The sequence below is a fragment of the Hyperolius riggenbachi genome, chromosome 11 (genome assembly GCF_040937935.1).
Source record: "Hyperolius riggenbachi isolate aHypRig1 chromosome 11, aHypRig1.pri, whole genome shotgun sequence".
NCBI classification, from domain to species: Eukaryota; Metazoa; Chordata; class Amphibia; order Anura; family Hyperoliidae; genus Hyperolius; species Hyperolius riggenbachi.
The window spans coordinates 248,648,194-248,673,978 of NC_090656.1; the positions used below are offsets into that span (position 1 = coordinate 248,648,194).

The window sequence follows — 25,785 nt, forward strand, 5'->3', positions numbered from 1 at the left end:
CTTTCGCCGGGACAGTATGACGGAATTGATCGATTTCGGAGGGAAATCGATCGATCGGTCAACATTTGCATTATCGATTTCACAGCAGATTCAATCACAGTGATCGAATCTGCTGTATATTGGAGGTTTATGGGTAGCTTTATACATATCTGCCCATATGTTACGTCAATAAGGTATAAAATATTTCCGCTTATTAGCTGCTTAATAAATAAAAGGATTAAAATGGACCCAGGATTAGCTCTTTTAAATCATGGCATTAACCACTTTCCTCCAGCACAGCAAAAAATAATCTCAAACATCACTTCAGCAACAAAAATAGCGATAGCGAAACACTGGCAAGATGCCAACTCACCAACACTACAAGAAATCATAAAGATAATACATAATAATTACGATTATGAAAAAAAAAATTCAAACCTTCATAATAAATGGAAAGATTTGAACAAAACTGGAACAAAGAAACTTTTAAGATTTTCCAATTAAAACAATAAAACAAATGAAAGGCTCATGCTATGTGACGGATTGGAGAGCTATAGATCATGACTCGTTGGAGACAGTGGCGGACACAGCCAGCAGTGGGCCCCTGTGCAAAATTGTAATTGTGGGCCCCCTATGACCTGCGGCGCGCGTATGGGCGTGGCTACAACCTGCGGCGCGCGAAGCGCGCCGCGGCAAAAATTAGTGGACAGAACCTGCGGCGCGTAGCGCCGCGGCAAAAAAATGGGCGTGGCAATGACCGGATGAGGGCGGAGCTAACTGTAACTTAAAGCGAACCCGGGGTGAGGGTTTATTTCCTTTTAAACAATACTAGTTGCCTGGCGGCCCTGCTGATCTATTTGGCTGCAGTAATAAACTGAATTACACCAGCAACAAGCATGCAGCTAATCTTCTCAGTTCTGACAATATTGTCAGAAACCCCTGACCTGCTGCATGCTTGTTCAGGGTCTATGGTTGAAAGAATAAGAGGCAGAGGACCAGCACGGCAGCCAGGCAACTGGTATTGCTTAAAAGGAGAGAAATATGGCAGCCTCAATATTATTCTCACCTCAGGTTCCCTTGAAAAGTGCAACGCAAAGACAGTGGGCCCAAGTTTTGGTGACCCTTTCCCCAGAAAATTCACATAATTGTGCAGGTTTTCTCAAGAAAATACACATATATGCCCAGAAAATACGTGCAATCATGTCGGCAGATATGCCCAGAAAATACGTGCAATCATGTCGGCAGATATGCCCAGAAAATATGTGCAATCAAGTCGGCAGATATGCCCAGAAAATACGTGCAATCAAGTCGGCAGATATGCCCAGAAAATACGTGCAATCAAGTCGGCAGATATGCCCAGAAAATACGTGCAAACAAGTCGGCAGATATGCCCAGAAAATACGTGCAAACAAGTCGGCAGATATGCCCAGAAAATACATGCAATCAAGTCGGCAGATATGCCCAGAAAATACGTGCAAACAAGTCGGCAGATATGCCCAGAAAATACGTGCAATCATGTCGGCAGATATGCCCAGAAAATACATGCAATCATGTCGGCAGATTTGCGAAGAAAATACATGCAATCATGTGGCAGACCTGCCCAGAACATACACCTGCTAATATAAATAAAACAAAAACATTTACTCACCTGCAGCAGCAGACCTCCTGTCCCAGCCTCCATCCGGCGCGCAGCTCCCATGGGTGGTTGGGTGGATAGGTAGCCTAGTGGGTGGGTGAGTGGGTGGGTGGGTTGGTAGCCTGGTTGAGTGGGTGGGTTGGTAGCCTGGTGGGTGGGTGGGTAGGTAGCCTGGTGGGTGGGTGGGTAGGTAGCCTGGTGGGTGGGTGGGTAGGTAGCCGGGTGGGTAGGTAGCCTGGTGGGTGGGTGGGTAACTAGCCCGGTAGGTAGGTAGGTAGCCCGGTGGGTGGGTAGGTAGGTAGCCTGGTGGGTGCGTGGGTAGCCGGGTGGGTGGGTGGGTAGGTAGCCTGGTGGGTGGGCTGGTAACTAGCCCGGTAGGTAGCCGGGTGGGTGGTTAGGTAGGTAGCCGGGTGGGTGGTTAGGTAGGAAGCCTGGTGGGTGGGTAGCCGGGTGGGTGGTTAGGTAGGTAGCCGGGTGGGTAGGTAGGAAGCCTGGTGGGTGGGTAGGTAGCCGGGTGGGTAGGTAGGTAGCCGGGTGGGTAGGTAGGAAGCCTGGTGGGTGGGTAGGTAGCCTGGTGGGTGGGTAGGTAGGTAGCCTGGTGGGTGGGTAGGTAGCCTGGTGGGTAGGTAGGTAGCCGGGTGGGTAGGTAGGAAGCCTGGTGGGTGGGTAGGTAGCCTGGTGGGTGGGTAGGTAGGTAGCCTGGTGGGTGGGTAGGTAACCTGGTGGGTGGGTTGGTAACTAGCCCGGTAGGTAGCCGGGTGGGTGGTTAGGTAGGTAGCCAGGTGGGTGGTTAGGTAGGTAGCCGGGTGGGTGGTTAGGTAGGTAGCCGGGTAGCCGGGTGGGTGGGTAGGTAGCCTGGTGGGTGGGTTGGTAACTAGCCCGGTAGGTAGCCGGGTGGGTGGTTAGGTAGGTAGCCGGGTGGGTGGTTAGGTAGGTAGCCGGGTAGGTAGGTAGGTAGCCGGGTGGGTAGGTAGCCGGGTGGGTAGGTAGCCGGGTGGGTGGTTAGGTAGTTGAGTGGGTGGTTAGGTAGGAAGCCTGGTGGGTGGGTAGGTAGCCGGGTGGGTGGTTAGGTAGTTGGGTGGGTGGTTAGGTAGGAAGCCTGGTGGGTGGGTAGGTAGCCGGGTGGGTGGTTAGGTAGTCGGGTGGGTAGGTAGGTAGCCGGGTGGGTAGGTAGCCGGGTGGGTAGCTATCCGGGTGGGGGGCCCGACTCCTATCCTCCCTCCCTCCCTTCCTTCCTCACCTCGGGGGGCCCCCTCCCGATATGCGCGGCGGGAGAGTGAGCGGCAAATGCAGGAAGTCTTCAGGGCTCTCCAGGCATCCGCTAGAGGCCCAGCCGCTGAGTCTCCAATATGTCTCCAACTGGAGACATATTGGAGACCAAGCGGCTGGGCCTCTAGCGGATGCCTGGAGAGCCCTTCCTGCATTTGCCGCTCGCTCGCTCTCCCGCCGCGCATATCGGGAGGGGGCCCCCGAGGTGAGGGAGGGAGGGAGGATAGGAGTCGGGGGGCCCCCGGGAATAAAATAATAATAAAAAAAAAAAATATTAAAAAAAAAAAAAAAAGTACTTAATGCCATGGGCCCCTGAAGAAAACGGAACTTCAGGGGCCCTCGTGCGGCGGCACGGCCTGCACGGCCGTATGTCCGCCCCTGGTTGGAGATACTGAATACTAGATATAAAATACTAGACCATACATGTAAATACATGGTTATATATCAGGAGTTATTGGGATATGAATACTTCAAGAGAAACTCCGCCCAAGAATTGAACTTTATCCCAATCAGTAGCTGATACCCCCTTTTACATGAGAAATCTATTCCTTTTCACAAAAAGACCATCAGGGGGCGCTGTATGACTGATATTGTGGTGAAACCCCTCCCACAAAGAAATTCTGAGTACGTACTCTTGGCAGTTTCCTGTCTGTGAACCCTGTTGCATTGTGGGAAATAGCTGTTTACAGCTGTTTCCAACTGCCAAAAATGCATGCAGCAGCTACATCACTTGCCAACAGTAAAAATGTCACCATGTAATAAATGTCAGAATGTAAATCAGGGATTTAAAATATTTTACAATGGGCAAACACTGACTAAATCAGTTATACATAATTATTGTAAAAATGAAGCACTTTTTTTTATAACATTATTTTCACTGAAGTATTATCTGGCACAAGATATAAATATTGTTTGGTGGTGTGAGCCCTGGATTGAGTTGTCTGCGCCTGACATTCTAAACCCCCCCCCTCCCCCCAAAATGGAAAGCATTTTGTGCAGTTTGTATCCTTTGGAGGCAGGTGGTGGATGGCTTGCTCCGGTGGTGTGAACCCTGGAGTGAGTGCTCCTGTCCTCCCCCCACCCCGGAGTGTTGTATGTTAGCCAGCCCTGAGCTCTAAAGCTCGGGGTGACCCATGCCTCTCTCCTTTCTCATGTTAATGCGCATGTAGCAGAACGCAATGGACGTTAAGGTAAGTGCCTGTTTTTAATATTGGGAGGTGGGTGCGGACGGCTCCCCCCGGCGCTGGCCACACCTCCCCCTCCGGGGTGCCACTGTGGTTCCCAGGCAGTGAGAGAGCCTGGGACCCCACGGTCCCCCCGGTTGTATGGGGGCATTGGGAATCCTCCCCGTGGCGCTCCTGGATAGTGCTGATGTAGCATGAACTAATTCCCGCAGGGCGACCGCTTTGCGGTATTGGTTTTTTGACCCTGCATAGTTTGGCATGCGAAAGCAAATGCATATTTGCATGAGCATTGCTCATGAATAGCCAATTAGGCCAGATTTGCAAAGCCAGACTTGCTAGGGTTAAACTTGGTGTTTGAGCACGCATACATTTTCTCATGGAAAGCATAAATATTGTTATACTGTTCATTTCTTTATATCTATTCTGTATTTTCTGGACTATAAGACACACTTTTTCTCCCCCAAAAGCAGAGGAAAAAAGTCAATGCATCTTATAGTCCAAATGCAGGGAGTTCCTGACTTGTGAACACCTGCCAATATGAACCTCCAACCAACCTCAATGTCGGGAATTCCCAGTACTGTGGAGGACACGGGGACAAATGGAGGACACATGGGGACAAAAAGGGGCATGGAGGAGGACACAAGGGGGGCACAAAAGGCATAGAGGAGGACAGGGGCAAACACTTGGAGGACACAAGAGGTACAAGGGGACATGAGGTACAAAGGGGGCATAATCCACAAGATACCCCTTCATCATGGATGCACCAGGTTTAGTATATATATTTTTCCCCTAGTTTTTGTCCTCTAAATCTAGGTGCGTCTTATAGTCAGGAGCGTCTTATAGTCCGAAAAGTACGGTATTTGTCAACTTCTGGCTAAATAAATAGTTTTTACTTTTGCCTGTTCGACATAATTATTACTGTTAATTTTATGTTAATCTCCTTTTTTCTTTACATGTAAAACTGAGTGATTTCTAATAACAGAACTCAATGTTGTTATACTTGAAAATACTCACTCAATAAAAAGATGTAAAAACAAAACAAAAATATGGGGACCGGGGCTGCAGGCACAGCGGCAAGAAGGGGCGTCGGCCCCCCTCCCTTACCTGGGTCCCCCAGGTAAGGGAAAAATAAGCGGGGAAGCACCTTACTTCCTCTGCTCGCTGTAACTTCCTGCAATGCTGCCCTCTAGTGGGTGGCATTGCAGGATGTCAGACGCCGAGCAGAGGAAGTAAGGTAATTGCTTCCCCGCTCACTGGCTTATTTTACTTCTGCTGCACATAGCTGGAGGGGGAGCAGGGACAGGGTGACCCCCCCCCCCCCCTTCCCACCGCCGTGCCTGCAGCTCCCTGTCCTGGCTCCTACCCCCTCAGCCATCCATTTTTTGGGGGTAAAAAAAAAAAAAAACTCAAACGGATCAAAAAATGTATGCAGCAAAAGGGCACTAATCTAGCTGCAGCGTGTGCATATCTCTGCTACCCCCAGTATGTACAGTATAAGCTGTTACTCTGTGCCTGTACTGATAGTAAACTAGCTGCAGTGTGTGCTGATCTCTGCTATCCCCAGTATGTACAGTATAAGCTGTTACTCTGTGCTTGTACTGATAGTAAACTAGCTGCAGTGTGTGCTGATCGCTGCTACCCCCAGTATGTACAGTATAAGCTGTTACTCTGTGCTTGTACTGATAGTAAACTAGCTGCAGTGTGTGCTGATCTCTGCTACCCCCAGTATGTACAGTATAAGCTGTTACTCTGTGCTTGTACTGATAGTAAATTAGCTGCAGCTTGTGCTGATCTCTGCTGCCTCTAGTATGTACAGTATAAGCTGTTACTCTGTGCCTGTACTGATAGTAAACTAGCTGCAGTGTGTGCTGATCTCTGCTCCCTCTAGTATGTACAGTATAAGCTGTTATTCTGTGCCTGTACTGATAGTAAACTATCTGCAGCATGTACTGATCTCTGCTACCTCCAGTATGTACAGTATAAGCTGTTACTCTGTGCCTGTACTGATAGTAAACTAGTTGCAGCATGTACTGATCTCTGCTACCTCCAGTATGTACAGTATAAGCTGTTACTCTGTGTTTGTACTGATAGTAAACTAGCTGCAGCATGTACTGATCTCTGCTACCTCCAGTAAGTACAGTATAAGCTTTTACTCTGTGCCTGTACTGATAGTAATCTAGCTGCAGCGTGTGCTGATCTCTGCTACCTCCAGTATGTACAGTATAAGCAGTTACTCTGTGTCTGTACTGATAGTAATCTAGCTGCAGCGTGTGCTGATCTCTGCTACCTCCAGTATGTACAGTATAAGCTATTACTCTGTACCTGTACTGATAGTAACCTAGCTGCAGTGTGTGCTGATCTCTGCTGCCTCCAGTATGTACATTATAAGCTGTTACTCTGTGCCTGTACTGATAGTAAACTAGCTACAGTTTGTGCTGATCTCTGCTACTTTCAGTATGTACAGTATAAGCTGTTACTCTGTGCCTGTACTGATAGTAAACTAGCTGCAGAGTGTACCGATCTCTGCTACCTCCAGTATGTACAGTATAAGCGGTTACTCTGTGTCTGTACTGATAGTAAACTAGCTGCAGCGTGTACTGATCTCTGCTACCCCAGTATATACAGTATAAATTGTTACTCTGTGCCTGTACTGATAGCAAACTAGCTGCAGTGTGTGCAGGTCTCTGCTAAACCCAGTATGTACAGTATAAGCTGTTACTCTGTACCTGTACTGATAGTAAACTAGCAGCAGTGTGTGCTGATCTCTGCTGCCTCCAGTATGTACAGTATAAGCTGTTACTCTGTGCCTGTACTGATAGTAAACTAGCTGCAGCGTGTGCTGATCTCTGCTGCCTCCAGTATGTACAGTATAAGCTGTTACTCTGTGCCTGTACTGACAGTAAACTAGCTGCAGAGTGTGCTGATCTCTGCTACCCTCAGTGTGCACAGTATGAGCTGTTGCTTTGTGCCTGTACTGATAGGGAACTAGTGGCAGCGTGTGCTGATCTCTGCTACCTCCAGTAAGTACTGTATAAGCTGTTACTCTGTGCTTGTACTGATAGTAAACTAGCTGCAGTCTGTGCTGATCTCTGCTGCCCCCCATATTTACAGTATAAGCTGTTACTCTGTGCCTGTACAGATAGTAAATTAGCTGCAGTGTGTGCTGATCTCTGCTGCCTCCAGTATGTACAGTATAAGCTGTTACTCTGTGCCTGTACTGATAGTAAACTAGCTGCAGTGTGTGCTGATCTCTGCTACCTCCAGTAAGTACTGTATAAGCTGTTACTCTGTGCTTGTACTGATAGTAAACTAGCTGCAGTCTGTGCTGATCTCTGCTGCCTCCCATATGTACAGTATAAGCTGTTACTCTGTGCCTGTACAGATAGTAAATTAGCTGCAGTGTGTGCTGATATCTGCTGCCTCCAGTATGTACAGTATAAGCTGTTACTCTGTGCCTGTACTGATAGTAAACTAGCTGCAGTGTGTGCTGAACTCTGCTGCCCCCAGTATGTACAGTATAAGCTGTTATTCTGTGCCTGTACTGATGGTAAACTAGCTGCAGTGTGTGCTGATCTCTGCTACCCCCACTATGTACAGTATAAGCTGTTACTCTGTCCCTGTACTGATAGTAAACTAGCTGCAGTGTGTGCTGATCTGTTACCCCCAGTATGTACAGTATAAGCTGTTACTATTAAAATGCAAACAATGACAGTGACAAGCTTTAATCAGTAATGCCAGACTTTGGGCTGCTGCTGTATTGTCTCCTGTATTATAGGACTCAGCGGTCTAACTGACAGGCGTAGAAGTGAAGAAGAATGGGGAGAGAGAGTTTAGTGTGTGAGAATCTTAGTAAACTCCTCCAAGTTTCCACTAAGGGTCCCCCCCTTCCTTCCCCATCTCCTATGGCACTGAATGTTGGGTGCTGCTGGGCTGGCTGCTCAGTCTCTGCCCCTGTCTCTGGATGGGTGTGACTCTCACTCCCTCCCAGCTATGACACAACCTCAGCTTCTTTGAATCACCCAGCAGAAACTCCTGTTAAGTTACAAACTACTTTATTGCACAGTGGCTGACTTTTTTTTGTGCCTCTTGTGGGAGACCCAATTTTACAGGCTACAGAAACAATGTCCAAAATGCTGGGGCTGTTCTGCTTTGGATTACTCTGCTGCTGGATCAGCTCTTCTCAGGCTAACTATGGTAAGATGATCCAACTCTTTCATTCATATCTGCCAGAAACTCTTTCTAAAAACAAAGTCGGTTCCTCTCTTTTTAGGAAGGTCCCACAGCCAGCTCTCTTCTGCTGAAATCTGGCGGCTAGCAAGGTTTTGGGTGTAGGGATGGTTTTGTGGGACCAACAGTCTAACTTCATCCAGACGGTAGCCTACTGCAACCGAGAACGCTGTGAGAACGTCACCATTTAGGATTTTGCTTGTAGAACTTGATTAGATGTCATCAGGCTAACAAAGGTGGCTTTATCTGCTTGCTGTGTCCCACCGATGCTGGGATCGATGGATACAATAGTGAGATGATGGCACGCAGAGTTAATTCTTTCCAGCATCCAGAGACACGAGATGGGCAATGAAATGTCGGCGTAATTCCATTGCCTTTTTGGGATTTTCTTGGATAGAAGCGTTTGAGTATTTTCTGTTATGTCTGCCAGTAAACTCTTTCATCACTAGATGTCTCTAATCTCAATTCGGACTCCATGGAGCTGGGAGACTGATCTGTCCACCTCCGAGGGACTGCAAGTCCCAATAAGCCCTCCTAGATACTTCTCAAGCTCCTAAATATTCCACACAACTTTGCTCTTGATCTGTGTGATGGGGCAGCCTTGGCAAGTTTTTACTTTTTCAAAAATATTTTATCTTTTTGTGGAGGTGGAGGTGAAGGTTTGTGTTGGGGAGGAAGGTTGGTGAGGTTTGTGTTGTGGAGGAAGGTGGGTGAATGTTTGTGTTGGGGAAGAAGGTTGGTGAGGTTTTGTGTTGGGGAGGAAGGTTGGTGAGGTTTTGTGTTGGGAAGGAAGGTTGGTGAAGTTTTTTGTTGGGGAGGAAGAAGGTTGGTGAGGTTTGTGTTGGGGAGGAAGGTTGGTGAGGTTTGTGTTGGGGAGGAAGGTTGGTGAGGTTTTGTGTTGGGGAGGAAGGTTGGTGAGGTTTGTGTTGAGGAAGAAGGTTGGTGAGGTTTGTGTTGGGGAGGAAGGTTGGGGAGGTTTGTGTTGGGGAGGAAGGTTGGTGAGGTTTTGTGTTGGGGAGGAAGGTTGGTGAGGTTTTGTGTTGGGGAGGTGGGTGTATCTGGAGGGAGCAGGACTCATGCCTGGGAAATGGACGCACGTGTTCGTAGCTTCTAAAACCTGCATTTTAGTGCGACAGAGCAGTGATGGGGATGTGTAGGGCTCGTTAGACTTAAGATAGATTCACCACAACCGTTGTTTTCTTCTGCTGGAAGGATTTAGACAAATTGGTGGATGTTTCTCTTTTTTGATTTAGGAATTCAGGGTCATTCTCTAAGTTTGGAGAACATCGGAGATGAAGCAAGTCTGAACTGGATTTTTTTTTTTAATTGTCTGCTGTTAGGTCAGGTGTTGAGTATTTGTAATCTGTCCTGGGACTGTGGGTGACCATAATGAGGAGGGCTGGAAATGAAGAGATATAAGGTAGCCACACACGGGTCAATAACGGTCGCAGGACGTCGAGGGATGCCTCCCCAATCGATCAATTAGTGATCAACCCACTATCTCAGGCTCTTGTGGTCTGACTGCCCATCATCCACTGCTATCCTCTCCCGATTGGCTTGATGGAGATTTTCCAACACCCTCCTATCGACAAACTGCCCTGATATTGACTGTAGGCTAATCTGTCTGGTGTATTGGGGGCAGCAGATTTTTTGCAGATTTGGTCACAGAGATCAAACCGATTTGAACAACCGATAAGTGTATGGCCATCTTTACAGGTTGTTCTGTAGCAGTTGCATAAACTCACATTTAAAGAAAACTAATCCTGTGGCATTTTATTGAAAAATGATCTTGCTGTGGGCGTGGCACATGGCGGCAATAACCCAAGCACTAGTTTTTCAGCAACCTGCACTGTGATCTGACATGACCCAGGCAAAGAGTCCTGTTTTTTTTTCTCAATCACAATGTTTTTCAGGTTTTTGGTTTTTTTTCCCCAGCGTTCTCCAGATTTAGTAAATCATGTTAAGCGCCTGGCGGGATTTCTCACCTTATCTTCGTACATCATCCTCTTATCAATGACATCACAACCGGTTATTGTGGTCAGAACCATAGAATTCCGAAACCCGCTCTGTTGTTGATTGGTGCCAGTTGGTAGTTGGTGGTCCCTGTTCAATGGGATTCAGACAGAATGCCTTGAGACCTGAGATTTCTCGCCCGGCTCGCCTAGCTCCCCAAACGGCTATGATTTGGTGACTCTACCCCAGCAGATACGATATTGTGAAGCATTGTATTACAGTGGGGTGTGTTCACAATTAGAAGGGGACTAAAGTCCTAATCAAATGCCAAAACTGAGCAACAAATGGGGTGAATTTATCGAGACAGATACGGCAAATGGGTTTACCATTGCCCCGAGCAACCAATGAGGTTTCAGCTGTGGAATGAAAGATTTTGATTGGCTGCTTTGATGAATCTCTTCCCATCTGACATTAGGATGCGGCAGTCAGAACAAGGCAAGATCAGTTCTGATTGGTTACAATGAAGTTCAATGAAGGGGAACCACTATAAAAAAATATCCCCTAGTCTTATGGTCCTTATTCCTTCACTTTTTCTGCTAAGTTTTCTCCTAGGACAGTGATCTGTAAACTTGGTTCTCCAGCTGTTAAGGATCTACAAGTCCCACAATGCAATGCAGGAGTCTGACAGCCACAGTCATGATTCATAAAGGCAAATGCATTGTGGGACTTGTAGTTCCTTAACAACTGGAGAGCCAAGTTTGCAGATCACTGTCCTAGGAGATCATTTTTTATCTCCTTTTTGAAGTGGACCTGAACTCATGCGCAGGACAGAAGGTAAACAGAGGAATGCCCCCTGTGTGTATTAACAGAGTTTGGCCTGTCTAATTATCCCTCATCTGTGACTAATCACAACTGTAACTTGATCTCTCAGCTGTGTCAGCTGGCTGCCTTGGCAGAGCAGCTAATTTGTAAACACAGGATGTTAACCGTATGTTTGCTTCCTTTAAAAGCAGGAAGTAGACACACTGCAGATTTGTATGAACTGTAACAAAGAAATTGTTCTGTAAAGGTTATTATGCAGTTGCTTATCTTTTAGAGCAGACAGGAAGTTCTGAGTTCAGGTCCGCTTTAAAATACCTTTTCAGCACTCTGCAATTGGAAAGGTACCAAACAGTAGGTGAAAAAGTACTGTCAAAAGTATTTTCTTGCTTGCACCAGTGAAAATTTCAACTAGGTGAAAAAGTGTATGTAGTGGTGACTTGAATCTGTCTTTTTGCGCCTCCTGTTGCTATGTTAACAATATTAACTAGTTTTGCTTCTCCCGGCCAGAACCAAGTTATTCAATTGCGGTTAAAAACAACACTATTGTCCTTGAAGCTGCAATGCAAACAGTCAGCCTCTCTAGTTTTCCCATGACACCTTTGAATATCTCAGTCTGACAGTCTCACCTGGAGAGCATTACTGACATTCTGGACAGCTGAAGACTTTCAAAGGCGAAAACATAAGTTAGCATTTGCATCTATATCTCTTGTCAAAAGCTATTATTATTATTTAGTATTTATATAGCGCCGACATCTTCCGCAGCGCTGTACAGAGTATATATTGTCTTGTCACTAACTGTCCCTCAGAGGAGCTCACAATCTAATCCCTACCAGAGTCATATGTCCTATGTGTATGTGTTGTAGTCTAGGGCCAATTTTTAGGGGGAAGCCAATTAACTTATCTGTATGTTTTTGGGATGTGTGAGGAAACTGGAGTGCCCGGAGGAAACCCACACAGACTGAACATACAAACTCCTTGCAGATGTTGACCTGGCTGGGATATGAACCTGGGACCCAGCGCTGCAAGGCGTAAGCGCGTTCCACTACGCCACCGTGCTGCTGTGCATATTAAAATGCTTTTGCTGTTCCGTGCCTGCAGAGTTCCCCCTTAAGACGGTGTGGCTGGTAGCGTTCATTATATAAACTGCGCGGTCGGCTATCACGGTTGTCAACGTGACAGATGTGAGCTGCTCGGGCCATCCATACTGATTAGTGGATAGATATTGTATTGATCCAGTAAATGTTCTCACACTTGCGTATGTCTGATAATTAGGCCGATGCAGTACTTTATACAAACATCGCCTCCGGGACGTGGGACAGAACATGATTGCGTCAGGGGAACAGAATCTGGGCAGCCTTGCAGCGGCAGATCCTGGGTGGGAACAGGCAAGCCTTGGTACTTGCTTACCATAAAAGGCACATACCATTGTCGCCCGCTGGCATTTGCTTGTGTTGTGGGTTAAATAGGAAACCCTTCAAAGAAATTCCATGTAGCGTTTGTGTCAGATGCAAAAGACCGCGCTGCAGTGTTATTATGTAGCGTGGCGTTGCCAATCACCACGGTGCAATGAAATTCCGTGTATCGCATCGCAGATCGGGGGCCACACATGTAGCCAGTGGCGTATCAAGAGGGGTACAGGCATGACTCGCGCCATAGGCGCCACAGTGCCATGAGCAACATGCCTGCCACCTCCTCCCGTGTGCTTCACCACAACACTGGGGGGTGCCTCTTACTACCTATATCGGGGGGGGGGGGGTAATTTATACTGGGGGACACCACTCATTAACTTTACTGGGGGGCATCTCTTACTCTCTTACTACCTATACCGAGGAGGGGCTACTCTACTTCTACAGGGGGACGTCTCTCACTACCTATATTGGGGGATGTACTTGTACTAGGAAGCATCTCTCACTACCTATACTGGGGGGCTAATTATACTGGATGGGCAGCTGTCACTACCTATACTGGGGGGCTAATTATACTGGATGGACTCCATAGGAGGGCGCTATTTATACTGGGGAAATACCTCTAACTACCTATACTGAGAGGGCAACCAAAACTGGGGGGCTACCTATACTGGGTGGACTGCTTATACTAGGGTACAACCTATAGGTACTTATACTGGGGGGGGGCAATTTCATTGTGTGCCGTAGGCGCTATACTACCCAGATACACCCCTGCATGCAGCGGGCAGCTTATTCTCAAAGCCCCTCTCCAGGCCCTAATGTCTTCCTAGGTCTGTGCAGTATTTATTTGCCCAGCTTGGTTTTGCCCTGTGTAGATGCTTTTATTAGCTGTCTGGTCCAGACAAGTCCCCTTGTACAGCACATGGTCAGACACTGATCACTTCCTTGTACACAGACTACCAGTGCTATAGGCTGCACCTTCCCCGACTGATTCAGTCCATGCCCCGCCCTCTTCCTCTACAGTGGGAATAATGCAATGCAGACAGCTACAGCCAGCAGCCACGCCCACATAGCCTGAAAACTGACTACCTGTACTCTGCTGCTGCTGCTGGTCACGTGATCAGAATTGCAAGATGGGATTTTAAGCGGCAGAAGCCTCACTTCACACAAAAAAAGTAATATTTGAACACTGATTACTAAGCTATTGGTAATATTGATCTGTGTCAGGAGATAGGAATCAAAGGACTACTTTAGGAACAAAATTGGCATTCTGCTATTCCTGTTATACAGCAACTGGACAAAATATGCATAATACTTATTTGTTGAATAATATTTAGAAACGTCACCTTTTTTTTTAACAGATTGAGGTGTTACTTATTTATATCTGCCAGTTCCTCCTCTGTAAGCAGTGCTGCAGTGCAGACAGGGTCGGAATACTTGCAAGAACGCCTGGAGACCTGTTGCTGTTTCAAGTGATTGTGGCTTTGGGGGGAGAATTATAAAGTTGAACTTTATTTTTTGCAAGTTCACCCTTTAAGAAGTAAATTACATACTCTGTGGGCGGGGCTAATGTTTGGCCTACCTTAAAGAGAATCTGAACTGAAAATAAAAAGTCAAAATAACCATACACAGGTCATACAATAACCACACACAGGTCATACAATAACCACATACAGGTCATACAATAACCACACACAGGTCATACAATAACCACACACAGATCATACAATAACCACACACAGGTCATACAATAACCACACACAGGTCATACAATAACCATACACAGGTCATACAATAACCACACACAGGTCATACAATAACCACACACAGGTCATACAATAACCACATACAGGTCATACAATAACCACACACAGGTCATACAATAACCACACACAGGTCATACAATAACCATACACAGGTCATACAATAACCACACACAGGTCATACAATAACCACACACAGGTCATACAATAACCACATACAGGTCATACAATAACCATACACAGGTCATACAATAACCACATACAGGTCATACAATAACCACACACAGGTCATACAATAACCACACACAGGTCATACAATAACCACACACAGGTCATACACTAGCCATACACAGGTCATACAATAACCACACACAGGTCATACAATAACCATACACAGGTCATACAATAACCACACACAGGTCATACAATAACCACACACAGGTCATACAATAACCACACACAGGTCATACAATAGCCATACACAGGTCATACAATAACCACACACAGGTCATACAATAACCATACACAGGTCATACAATAACCACACACAGGTCATACAATAACCACACACAGGTCATACAATAACCACATACAGGTCATACAATAACCACACACAGGTCATACAATAACCACACACAGGTCATACAATAACCACACACAGGTCATACAATAACCACACACAGGTCATACAATAACCGCACACAGGTCATACAATAACCACATACAGGTCATACAATAACCATACACAGGTCATACAATAACCATGCACAGGTCATACAATAACCACACACAGGTCATACAATAACCACACACGGGTCATACAATAACCACACACAGGTCATACAATAACCACACACAGGTCATACTTACCTCTCCTGTAGTCTACTCCTCAATCTCTTTCTCCTCTCCTGCGTCCTGTTTGTCCTCTGCGATCAATGGAATTCTCCATCCTCCATCTTAAAATGGCCATTACCCCCTAACAGCTTCCTGGTCAGCACACTGTTAAACTGTAATATCGACCACTTGAGCCATAGGGAGACATGGACATTACCTTGCACATTCAGTTGTAACTGACAGCTGCTGATACATAACTGACAGCAACTGGTATATTTTAGTTCTGACAAAATGTTGTCAGGTTCCCTTGAAGGCACGTACACATATCCTTATTTTCCGACCAACTTGTTGTCCAACTTGTTGTTTGAACACGCAGTCAAGCGACTGATAACAGCTGTTTTGCCTGGTCCGCTTGGCGGATCAGTTGGACCAACTGTCGTTCAAACCACTGTCAGGTCCGTACGTGTGTACAAACGACCAACTAATAAGTCAAAGTAAGTTGGACGAGAGTTGGACAAGGAGAGTTGGACGACATGTAAATTAGTTCGTCGGCCGCTTTGTTGGACGTGTGTACGTGACGTTTAAACGACTTGTTGTCTGACTGATAAGTCGTTCAAATGACCATTCCAAATGGCACATAGTTGAACGTGTGCACATACCTTTAGCATTGCAGGGGGTGGGGCAACGTCAGAGCTTTATGAGGCGATTGCAGCCTGTAGTCCCAGAAGTCTGTGAAATATATGTACTGGCTGTTGAAAGAGTTCATGACTTAAAGCGGAACTGAACTCAGAACTTCCTCTGTGCTCGAAAAGATAAGCAACAGCATAATAGCCTTTACAGAAAAACATTTCTTTGTTAGAGCTGATACAAATCCTGCAATAAATCTGCAGTGTGTCTACTTCCTGCTTTCATGGAAGCAGACATAGGGTTAACATCCTGTGTTTACAAATTAGCAGTTCTGCCGAGGCAGCCAGCTGACACAGCTGAGAGATCAAATTACACTGGTGATTAGTAACAGAGGAGGGGGATTTAGACAGGCTAAACTCTCTAAACACACACAGGGTGCACTTCTCTATGTTTTCCTTCTGTCCTGTGCAAGAGTTCAGTTCCACTTTACTCTGCCTAAACAAACACATAACACAGAGCAGTGAATTTCTTCATCAACTATATGTGGAATGAAAAACTTGTCATTGTGAGCTGTGCAAGAGTTTGGGTCCACTTTAATAACTATTAGCCGAAAGTTAGGGTCCAGAGTGACTATCACTATAATGTGGCGATTTATAACATGGCGATTTTCACTGATCGCCGCTTTATAAGCACGATATTGCAGGATGTGGAATATGGTAATCAGTGGCAGTGGAGTTTGTGAGCGAGCGCACCATGGTAACTGCATCCAGCAGCCTGTGTATCCTCCCCCTCTGGTATAGGAAGATGGGCGCAGTATATAGGAGTATAGACAGCTGTGCTGAGCAGGGGTGGGATGGGCTGTCCGTCAGGGAATGTATAGGGAGATGGGCGCAGTATATAGGAGTATATAGACAGCTGTGCTGAGCAGGGGTGGGATGGGCTGTCCGTCAGGGAATGTGTAGGAGGGTGGTAATCCTATAGCTTTTGTCGGCCGGTCCCTTGTCACTGCATCATGCTTTGTACATCGATTCCATCACATTTATCTCGCTACAGCCACACGATGTTTTTATTACTGTTACACATTTTTATAGCGCTGACATATTTCACACTGAACAATCAATGTCATCGTCCCTACAAATTCTAATGAGTCCCTGTCATAAGTATGTTGCCCGATCCCTCTTTGCAGGGCCGACACTGTACAGATGCATCGCTAGCCTGCATGTTAGCGACGTGTTCTGTAGTTAGGCGTAGAGTGGAAGGGCCAACGCAGGGGCACGGGAGGGATGTCATATGGGTGAGTGGGGAGAGAGAAGTTCTTGGACATCAATTGGCCGAATCGATCCTACGGTCTCGCTAGAAGCGGTCGTTAGCGCGAGTAAGAGGCTATAGTTTTGGGTCAAGCAACCCACATTATGTTTCAGGGGTACTTGGAGGAAACACACACAGACAGAGAAGGAATGAATAGATTGTCTGCAGATAGCATCATGTTCCAGATGCTTTTTATCTTCCACTCAACCCTCCCATCTCCCACGGCAACCATGATGGTGTCTCCATCTTTTATTTCACTATTAATGTTTTTTTGGGGGGGGGTGAATTTATCACTGGAGTGCTTCATGGATGACTAAGGAAGACGATTGGGTGATCTTATCTCGCCTCCGCTTGTAGAGCTCCCTGTAAAAATATGACTTTATCATACCAATGCAGATGTTGTTACAAAAATAATCATCTTCCTTCGGGGGTACTGTGTTTAGTTTTTTTTAAATCTAGTTCTGGAACTATTTGATATCAGTGGTCCTACCATCTTTCAGACTGCTGTTTCTCACAGACCTGCTATGTGTCTCAAGTCAGGTCTCAGGCATGCCCCTTGCAGGCTTGTGGAGCTGAGAGGAGTGTGATAATGTATCTACATGACTCCTCCCACAGGCCTGCTGGTAAGACAGGATCCTTAAAGTGTACCAGAGCTGATAGTAATAAAAATATTTATACATACCTAGGGCTTCCTCCAGCCCTATCCGCTCGGATTGCTCCCACGCCGCCGTCCTCCGCTGCCTGCAGCTTCGGGAACCGGGTCCCCGCACTTCCGTCAGTCGATTCCAGTCTGACGTAAGAGAAGTGCACGCTTTGCGTATCTCTCCTGCAGCCACTGGAGAGATACGTAGATGGGCGCACTTCTCGTGCGTTGACTGGCTCCGACAGACGGAAGTGCAGGACCCGTTACTGGAGCTACAGACAGCGGAGGACGGCGGCGTGGGGGAGCGATTCAGGCAGATGGGGCTGGAGGAAGCCCTAGGTATGTATAAATATTTTTATTACTATCAGCTCGGAGTCCCTTTAAGAAGCACTGCATCATGGGAGACTCCCTTTTACCATTGCTTATGAAGCAGAGAAGGTGATTTTTTTTCAGATTTTTAATTCATAAACTTTGTAAAGTAGAATGGGCTAAAAGAGATCAAAAATTCCACTTTTAAAAAGCAATGCTACAGTAAAGGTATTTTGCCTTCTTAAAATAGAAGGTATTTTTTGATAATTCAGCTGTAAGTGAACATCTGTGGTTTCCCATGATGCATCACTGCTGAATATGTAAATCATCTCTTTATACCCCTGACGCCAGGCTTACATCCAGAGCCGCTGGTGTATAGCGAGCCTATAGCTTATACATGTTACAGAGCCGCTGGTGTATAGTGATCCTATAGCTTATACATGTTACAGAGCCGCTGGTGTATAGTGATCCTAGATTATACATGTTACAGAGCCGCTGGTGTATAGTGAGCCTATAGCTTATACATGTTACAGAGCCGCTGGTGTATAGTGAGCCTATAGCTTATACATGTTACAGAGCCGCTGGTGTATAGTGATCCTAGATTATACATGTTACAGAGCCGCTGGTGTATAGTGATCCTAGATTATACATGTTACAGAGCCGCTGGTGTATAGCGAGCCTATAGCTTATACATGTTACAGAGCCGCTGGTGTATAGTGATCCTATAGCTTATACATGTTACAGAGCCGCTGGTGTATAGTGATCCTAGATTATACATGTTACAGAGCCGCTGGTGTATAGTGAGCCTATAGCTTATACATGTTACAGAGCCGCTGGTGTATAGTGAGCCTATAGCTTATACATGTTACAGAGCCGCTGGTGTATAGTGATCCTAGATTATACATGTTACAGAGCCGCTGGTGTATAGTGATCCTAGATTATACATGTTACAGAGCCGCTGGTGTATAGCGAGCCTATAGCTTATACATGTTACAGAGCCGCTGGTGTATAGTGAGCCTATAGCTTATACATGTTACAGAGCCGCTGGTGTATAGCAAGCCTATAGCTTATACATGTTACAGAGCCGCTGGTGTATAGTGATCCTATAGCTTATACATGTTACAGAGCCGCTGGTGTATAGTGATCCTAGATTATACATGTTACAGAGCCGCTGGTGTATAGTGAGCCTATAGCTTATACATGTTACAGAGCCGCTGGTGTATAGTGAGCCTATAGCTTATACATGTTACAGAGCCACATCAACCCAACATACACATATAATCCTGTTAAGCATTAATGCCCCAGTGAAATGGCCGCATCCCCGCGGCAGATGAGTGATTTAATACAGAGAAAGCGACCTGCAAATTTCCACGACTTTGCAGGTGGCAGATCATGCTGCCCTGGAGAGGCAGAGCTTTAGGCTGTAGCTCTGCCTCTCCGCAATCAATCTCCGCGGGTCTCCGCCTCCTCCCCGCCCCTCTCAGTGAAAGAAGACTGGGAGGAGCGGGGAGAGGTGGCGATCAGCAGATATTGACTGTGGAGGAGGCAGAGCTACAGCCTAAAGCTCTGCCTCTTCCAGGAAGTGAAGCCCTGTGAGCCCGGGAGCTTTGCAGGGCTGTTACACAGTAATAAATCGCTCATCTGCCGCGGGGATGTGGCGATTTCACTTGGGCATTAATGCTGAACAGGATTATATGATAAAATCTGGGGAAAAAAGAGACTTCAGAGTGCATTGCGTTGAGTTGTATTGAGTTGCGTCGCACCCATTTGCCAAAATGGGAAGCAACTCAATGCAACACATTAAGTGTTCCCCACTTCCTGCTCCCGCAACTGCCATAGGTAGGGGCGTAAATATAGAGTAGCAGCCCTTGCGATCGCAGAGGGGCCCAGAGCTGTGTGGGGGCCCCCAACTACTCACCTTCTCTTCCTCCAATATAGGGGACTGTACTCCAGATCAGGTGGTTTTGTGGCTGCACATGTTATGGGTGTGAAGATCCTTCCTCTCCCTCAGACCTGAAAAGTTCAAGTTAAAGCCACGGCCTAATGTGGAGCTCGCAGAGACAGGAAGTGGAAGGAAGTAAAAATAAAGTTCTACCGCACTTCCTTACTATGCAAAACTAATAAAGAGTTTCACATTCTAGTTGCCCTTATCTTTTAATAAAAAAAAAAAATAATAAGAAGTCCATCCGGTTCTCACATTCAGTGGAAATGTCAGCAGGGCGGGAGTTATACTTAACCCGTCATAAATCACTGACCCCGGCCTTGGCTGGGTGACCCCACAGGATGCCCCCTGGGCCCTGCCCTCTGAGTGTCCCCCCTGGCCGCAGCAGTGACGGAATCTGAGGAATGTTTCTGCCACACAGTCTGTGACTGAGAATGAAATGGGGCCAAGATCAAGTAACAGAGGAGGGGGGAGGGGGGGTCTCTGGCTACATCATCATCCTTGGGGTCTTTATTTTCCGCCTCTGCCTCTATTACTGATGACATTAATGCCATTCTGCTCCCAGATTGATTGACTGCCGTTGAATTAAAGTGTAACTGTCCGGCATAAAATCAAAAATCAATTCTTTATTTTTATCTGGTAAACAAGTAATAAGGATGCTAACCAGGCAATCCAAACGTTACAATCACTATTACTTTTCTTGTTGATAAATGATCATTCCCCAGTTTACCTGACTCTTATTAGGTACATCTGCTGCACAAAGGAAGTTGCAGGGCATGCTGGGTTGTCCTTTTTTGCTTCTCTACTTTCCCCTAAGACTTAACTAAAGCAGCCTGATTGGCTGAAGCCTCTTTCCCTCCTGTTTTCCCCTCCCACACCTCTGTTCCTCTCTGATTGGCCAATATTTCCCATGCTGAGACAATGCACTTTCTATAATGAAGGGCGGGCAAATTAGGCAGAGGAGACTAAAGCTACGTACACACATGCGACAACAATCGTTCGTTGTCAACGACGAACGAACCTTTAATTGATGAAAGAACGACCTAAGTAAAGTTAGTTTTAAAAGGTGTGTAACGATCAGATCGTTAGAACGAACGTTACATCACATAAAGCAACTATTGCGCCTGCGCATAAAAATGAAAAGTTCCATGGAGAAATAGCGAAATGCGCATGGCAAGCCTAGTACGAACGATCGTTTCCACCGATGTACTACTTTTGCAAACGATCGTCGTTGGGAAAAATCCGCCAAGCTAGATCGTTCATTTTGAACGATCTAGCTCGTCCGTCGTTAGACTTCATGGTCGTTGGCTGCTTTTTTTCAAACGATCGTCGTTTGAAAGGATCGGGGAACGATCGTTTCAAACGGCTATAGTCGCATGTGTGTACGGACCTTAAGGGAGGAAATGACATCATGATTGGCTTCAAAATAGCCACACTTAAAATGGGAAATGCTAAGAAGGATTTTCTCTTTTTACTATAGAAAAATCACTAAAATCAAAATGTGGACAGTGCAATATACATACAGTATGTTATGTAAGTAGAGCTTTGGAGGGACTGTCCCTCTTTGGGAGCCCTGTCCCTCTGTCCCTCTTTCCTCCTCATTTGTCCCTCTTTCAGAACTTTTTCCCCTTTTTCTATGTAAATATATATTGATCTACTAAAAATGTGTTTGATTGACTCTAAACTTTATTCCCTTCCTTAGAATTGATATATTACTAATTTTAAAAAGTTCATATGAGAAGGTACAGACTAACCAGCAAGCTCATGGTGACCCAGAACTCATTGGAGTGTGTAAGGGACTACAATGGTCCTAAAAGCCCCCTTACTAAGATGTTAAGAAAAACAAAAGTTTGCTTTCTTAAAACAGAAAGAATTTGCGATAATTCAGGTTGGAGTCCCTTACACACTCCAATGAGTTCTGGGTCACCATGAGCTTGCTGGTTAGTCTGTACCTCTCGGTGTTACAAGCCCTACTGCATAGAGACAAATTAATCTATGCCATGCACTGATGAGGATCAAACAATCCAAAACAGTCTGTATGCATGTTGGAGTATTATGGCTCTGTACAAATTAACAAGCTGACACATCGTTGCATTCCAGCGGTTCTGGAGGTGTGTTTAGCTTCTAAGGGTACAATGGTTAATTTGCATATATTCAGCAGTGATGCACTGGGAGACATCTCAGGCTCACTCCAACCTGAATTATCGCAAATTCTTTCTGTTTTAAGAAAGCAAACTTTTGTTGTTTTTTTTTAATATAAAAGAAAATGAACCAGGATAGAAAGGACCAGTGTGTTTGAATTATAAAACAACACATTTTTCAGATGAAATCTTTATCGTGTGTGACTAGGGGTGTGACGGGGGTGTGATCAGGGGTGTGGCAGGGGCGTGGCTTAAGTGTCCCTCTTTCCCATCTCAAAAAGTTGGTAGGTATGCAGCTCTGCTTCTCCCGTCCTGTTGTTAATGCATAGATTTACGTTATTTATGTAGCGATAGCCGTTTCCTTTCATCGACACCATGAAAGGAATCGGCTGTCGCTACATAAAACGCGAAGAACAGCCTTGGCCCCGCAGCTTGCGATCTCAAGATCATCACATACAGGCCAATAACGGCACAATCCAGCAAGTAATCAATGATTCCCTCAGAGCCGGATCATCCCCAAGGCTGACCTAGGCAGTTGCCCAGGGCCTGAAGAGAGTCTAGGGGCCTGCTGGATGATAGCCCCCACCAAGTCTTACTAAAAAGCCAGGTGACCATCAGCAGAGGACAAAACCTGCTATCTTGCCCCGGGCCCCGTTTCAACAATCCTTTTTTGGATTCCATTCTGATGGGAAGTCGTTTTTTGTACTGGTGATCGATAAACCTCTTTGACTCACTCAATCCACCCAAAAAAAAAATCAACCGCTGCCCTCCATTACTTTATAATAGAGTACGACAATATGGGGCTGCTGACATTGTACTAATGCTGCTCCTCCCCCGACAGCCGGATTTAAGCCTGGTACACACCTTCAATTTCGATTGGACAATCACTGACAGATTTGAGAGCTTTACCTGCACAATATGTTCATAGTATTCAAAATCGGTTGGCACTCACACTAAATGGTGAGGTGGTAAAATTGGCCAATCATTGACCAATCAAAATTGAGGGTGTGTACAGTTTACAGTCACCCTTACAACAGCCAAACTGTCAGGAAGTCTGTCAATCGGATATGTTGGGCCCAATCGATCTCTGCTAGATTGAACTGTACTCACTCACGTAGGACCATCATAACATCCATACAGCTATTCGTGATATACCGTAGCCTTCCAAAAGCGATCTTTACACGGTCCTTTATTTGCATCCATCCAACTGATACATTTCCAATTGATTTTGTACAATTAAGGTGCATACACACATCCAATTTTGATGGCGGGGTTGATGAATTAATTTCTGTCTCTGTAACACATTGATTTCAGGATATGGGAGGAAACCCGCATGATGGAACTTACAAAAAAAAAACAACCCTTCCTGTCGTCTAACCCTAAACCCTCCTTCCTGACACTTAACCCTAAACCCCCCTTCCGGACACCTAACCCTAAAACCCCCCTTCCGGACACCTAACCCTAAAACCCCCCCTTCCTGACGCCTAACCCTAAACCCTCCTTCCTGACACCTAACCCTAAACCCCCCTTCCTGACGCCTAACCCTAAACCCTCCTTCCTGACACCTAACCCTAAACCCCCCCCTTCCTGATGCCTAACCCTAAACCCTCCTTCCTGACACCTAACCCTAAACCCCCCTTCCTGACGCCTAACCCTAAACCCCTCCTTCCTGACGCCTAACCCTAAACTCCCCTTCCTGGTACCTAACCCTAAACCCCCAGTGTAGGAAGGGGTCCAGGGTGGGGCAGAGGCGAGAGAGGCTCCAGCCTCAGGGCGCAGTGTACGAGGGGGAACACAACTCACTCAGCTATCATTCCTCTATTGTGTTTGAAGCAGAGAGAAATAAGAAATGGGGATACATGGCAGTGATTGCAAGGCAGATAACTAGAGATTAAGGTGTAGGGGGGCACCTCTTAGTGTAATAGCAATCAGTGTGTGACGGCTGGGGTGGGAGGGATGGGGGACGCACTTTGGTGTCTGAGCCTTGGGTGCTGGAGGACCTTGTCCCAGCTCTGCCTTGGGTGGGCCCAGTAGGCCCACAATCCAGTCAGTGTAGTGGTCTATGCAGTGGTGAGTGGGCTTCCCCGAGGGTCCCTGCAGGACTCTGTAGCATGTCTGGCAGGTGAAGGGTTCAGAGATCTCTGCAGACTCAGTCATGGTGTATATTCTGAGCAGACATGTGTTCTGCAGCTTCTATGGTTGCTGGGGAAGGGAGGGGGGGTTGCCGGGGTAGGAACAGAGGCCCATTGTCATTCTGCATGCCTTGAGGTGTATTTCAGGAATGGGTCTCGGGGTCTCCCGCCCCTGGCGTCCCCCTCTGTCACGTCTCTGGTAGCGGGAGCACATGGCAGGGCAAGGCTGCGGAACGCATGTGTGCCTGCTGGTATTGGATGACCGGGCGTGGCTGCGGAATGCACGAAAACATACAGCAACATGAAAATATCAGGGTCGGTTTACCAGGGGGGCAAATATCGTATGGAAAGTCGCAGCTTTTTGAAGGCCGCTGCTAACCCTCTCGCGTTTTTGTTACGCGCTTTTGGCCCGGCCTATCTTCACTATTTGGTCAGCGATCAGAAACGCTTTGCAGCTGTCCAAGAAAATAACTCGTGTGAGATCAGGAAAGGGCGATGAGTACGAGTGACCCTTCACCGTCTCCGATATCCTGTCCAGTCCTCTATCGCTTAGCAGGGATGGGTTTAGCGAAATTCCTGAATATCGACTTTTGTATCAAAATTTAATCCTTTCAAATTGAAGGCCTAATTGTATTGCATAAATTCTGAAAGTTATGCGAAATTACGTTTTGCATGAATAGCAAAAATGTCAACTGAACTGAAACTGTAGTTAAAATATCATAATAAATACAATTGCTTATTGTTTACAATATTCATTTACAGATTATTTAGTCAGTGTTTGCTCATTGTTAAATCTCTCCTCTCCCTGATTTACATTCTGAAATGTATCACTGGTTCTGGTATCCTCTTTAGTCCTGTCAGGTGATCTGTACGGAATGTTCGTTACTGAGAGTTCTATGCACAGTTCGGAAAGACCATTATTTCCCACAATGCAACTAGGTTCACAGAGAGCAAACTGTTATGGTGGCCATACATGGTACAATTTTTTCATCCAATCTTACCATTTCTATGTAATATAAGGGAACTGCCTCAATTATCCTTTCAGTATATTCACTTAATTTACACTTATACTACATAGAAATGGTAAGATTGGATGAAAAAAATTGTACCATGTATGGCCACCATTAGAGTTCTCACTTTGTGAACCACTTGTGTGATTTAGATGTGAAGCTTGTTAAATAAATCAACGTAAACTTTGCCTGCAGTTTGTTTCACATGTGGGTTTCGTGACTGCCTGGGCCACTTCGTCAAGGCACAAACAATACAACGTGTCGCTGCTGCTCATCGCTATTTATTTATCATTGTGTCAAAAACGTGTGTACGTCGGAATGCTAAGGGTTAATTTCACCCCTCAGCACTCGCCCTTTGTCTATTTAACAAAATACATATATCCAGGCACATCACATCTAGTTAGGACATTAAATAAGTTAAGGAAAGGGAGGTGCGGAAGGGGGTGTGGCTCGAAAACAGCAAAAATCTATTAACCATTCGCACTCTCGCATGCAAATGTTCAAACAAATGCATTCACAGATTCACTCATCCAGGCACAACTGTTATCCCTATTGCTAAGTTAAAAGCCAGGGTTTTAGTTCACAGAAGAATGCATTCTT

At 46.0% G+C, this 25,785-nt stretch overlaps 1 protein-coding gene across 3 annotated transcripts in view; it reads left to right on the top strand.

Annotated features, from left to right (window-relative positions):
• Positions 1-8,032: 8,032 nt before the first annotated feature.
• The window catches only part of CD44 (CD44 molecule (IN blood group)), a 91,169-nt gene continuing 73,416 nt past the window's right edge, over positions 8,033-25,785 (top strand). For 2 of the 3 annotated variants that reach the window (XM_068260811.1, XM_068260813.1), the window contains exon 1: positions 8,033-8,262. In XM_068260811.1, the coding sequence (XP_068116912.1) occupies positions 8,190-8,262 (73 nt within the window). In that variant the 5' untranslated portion in view covers positions 8,033-8,189. The remainder of the gene's footprint in view (positions 8,263-25,785) is intronic. The other variant, XM_068260812.1, reaches the window with a different exon arrangement.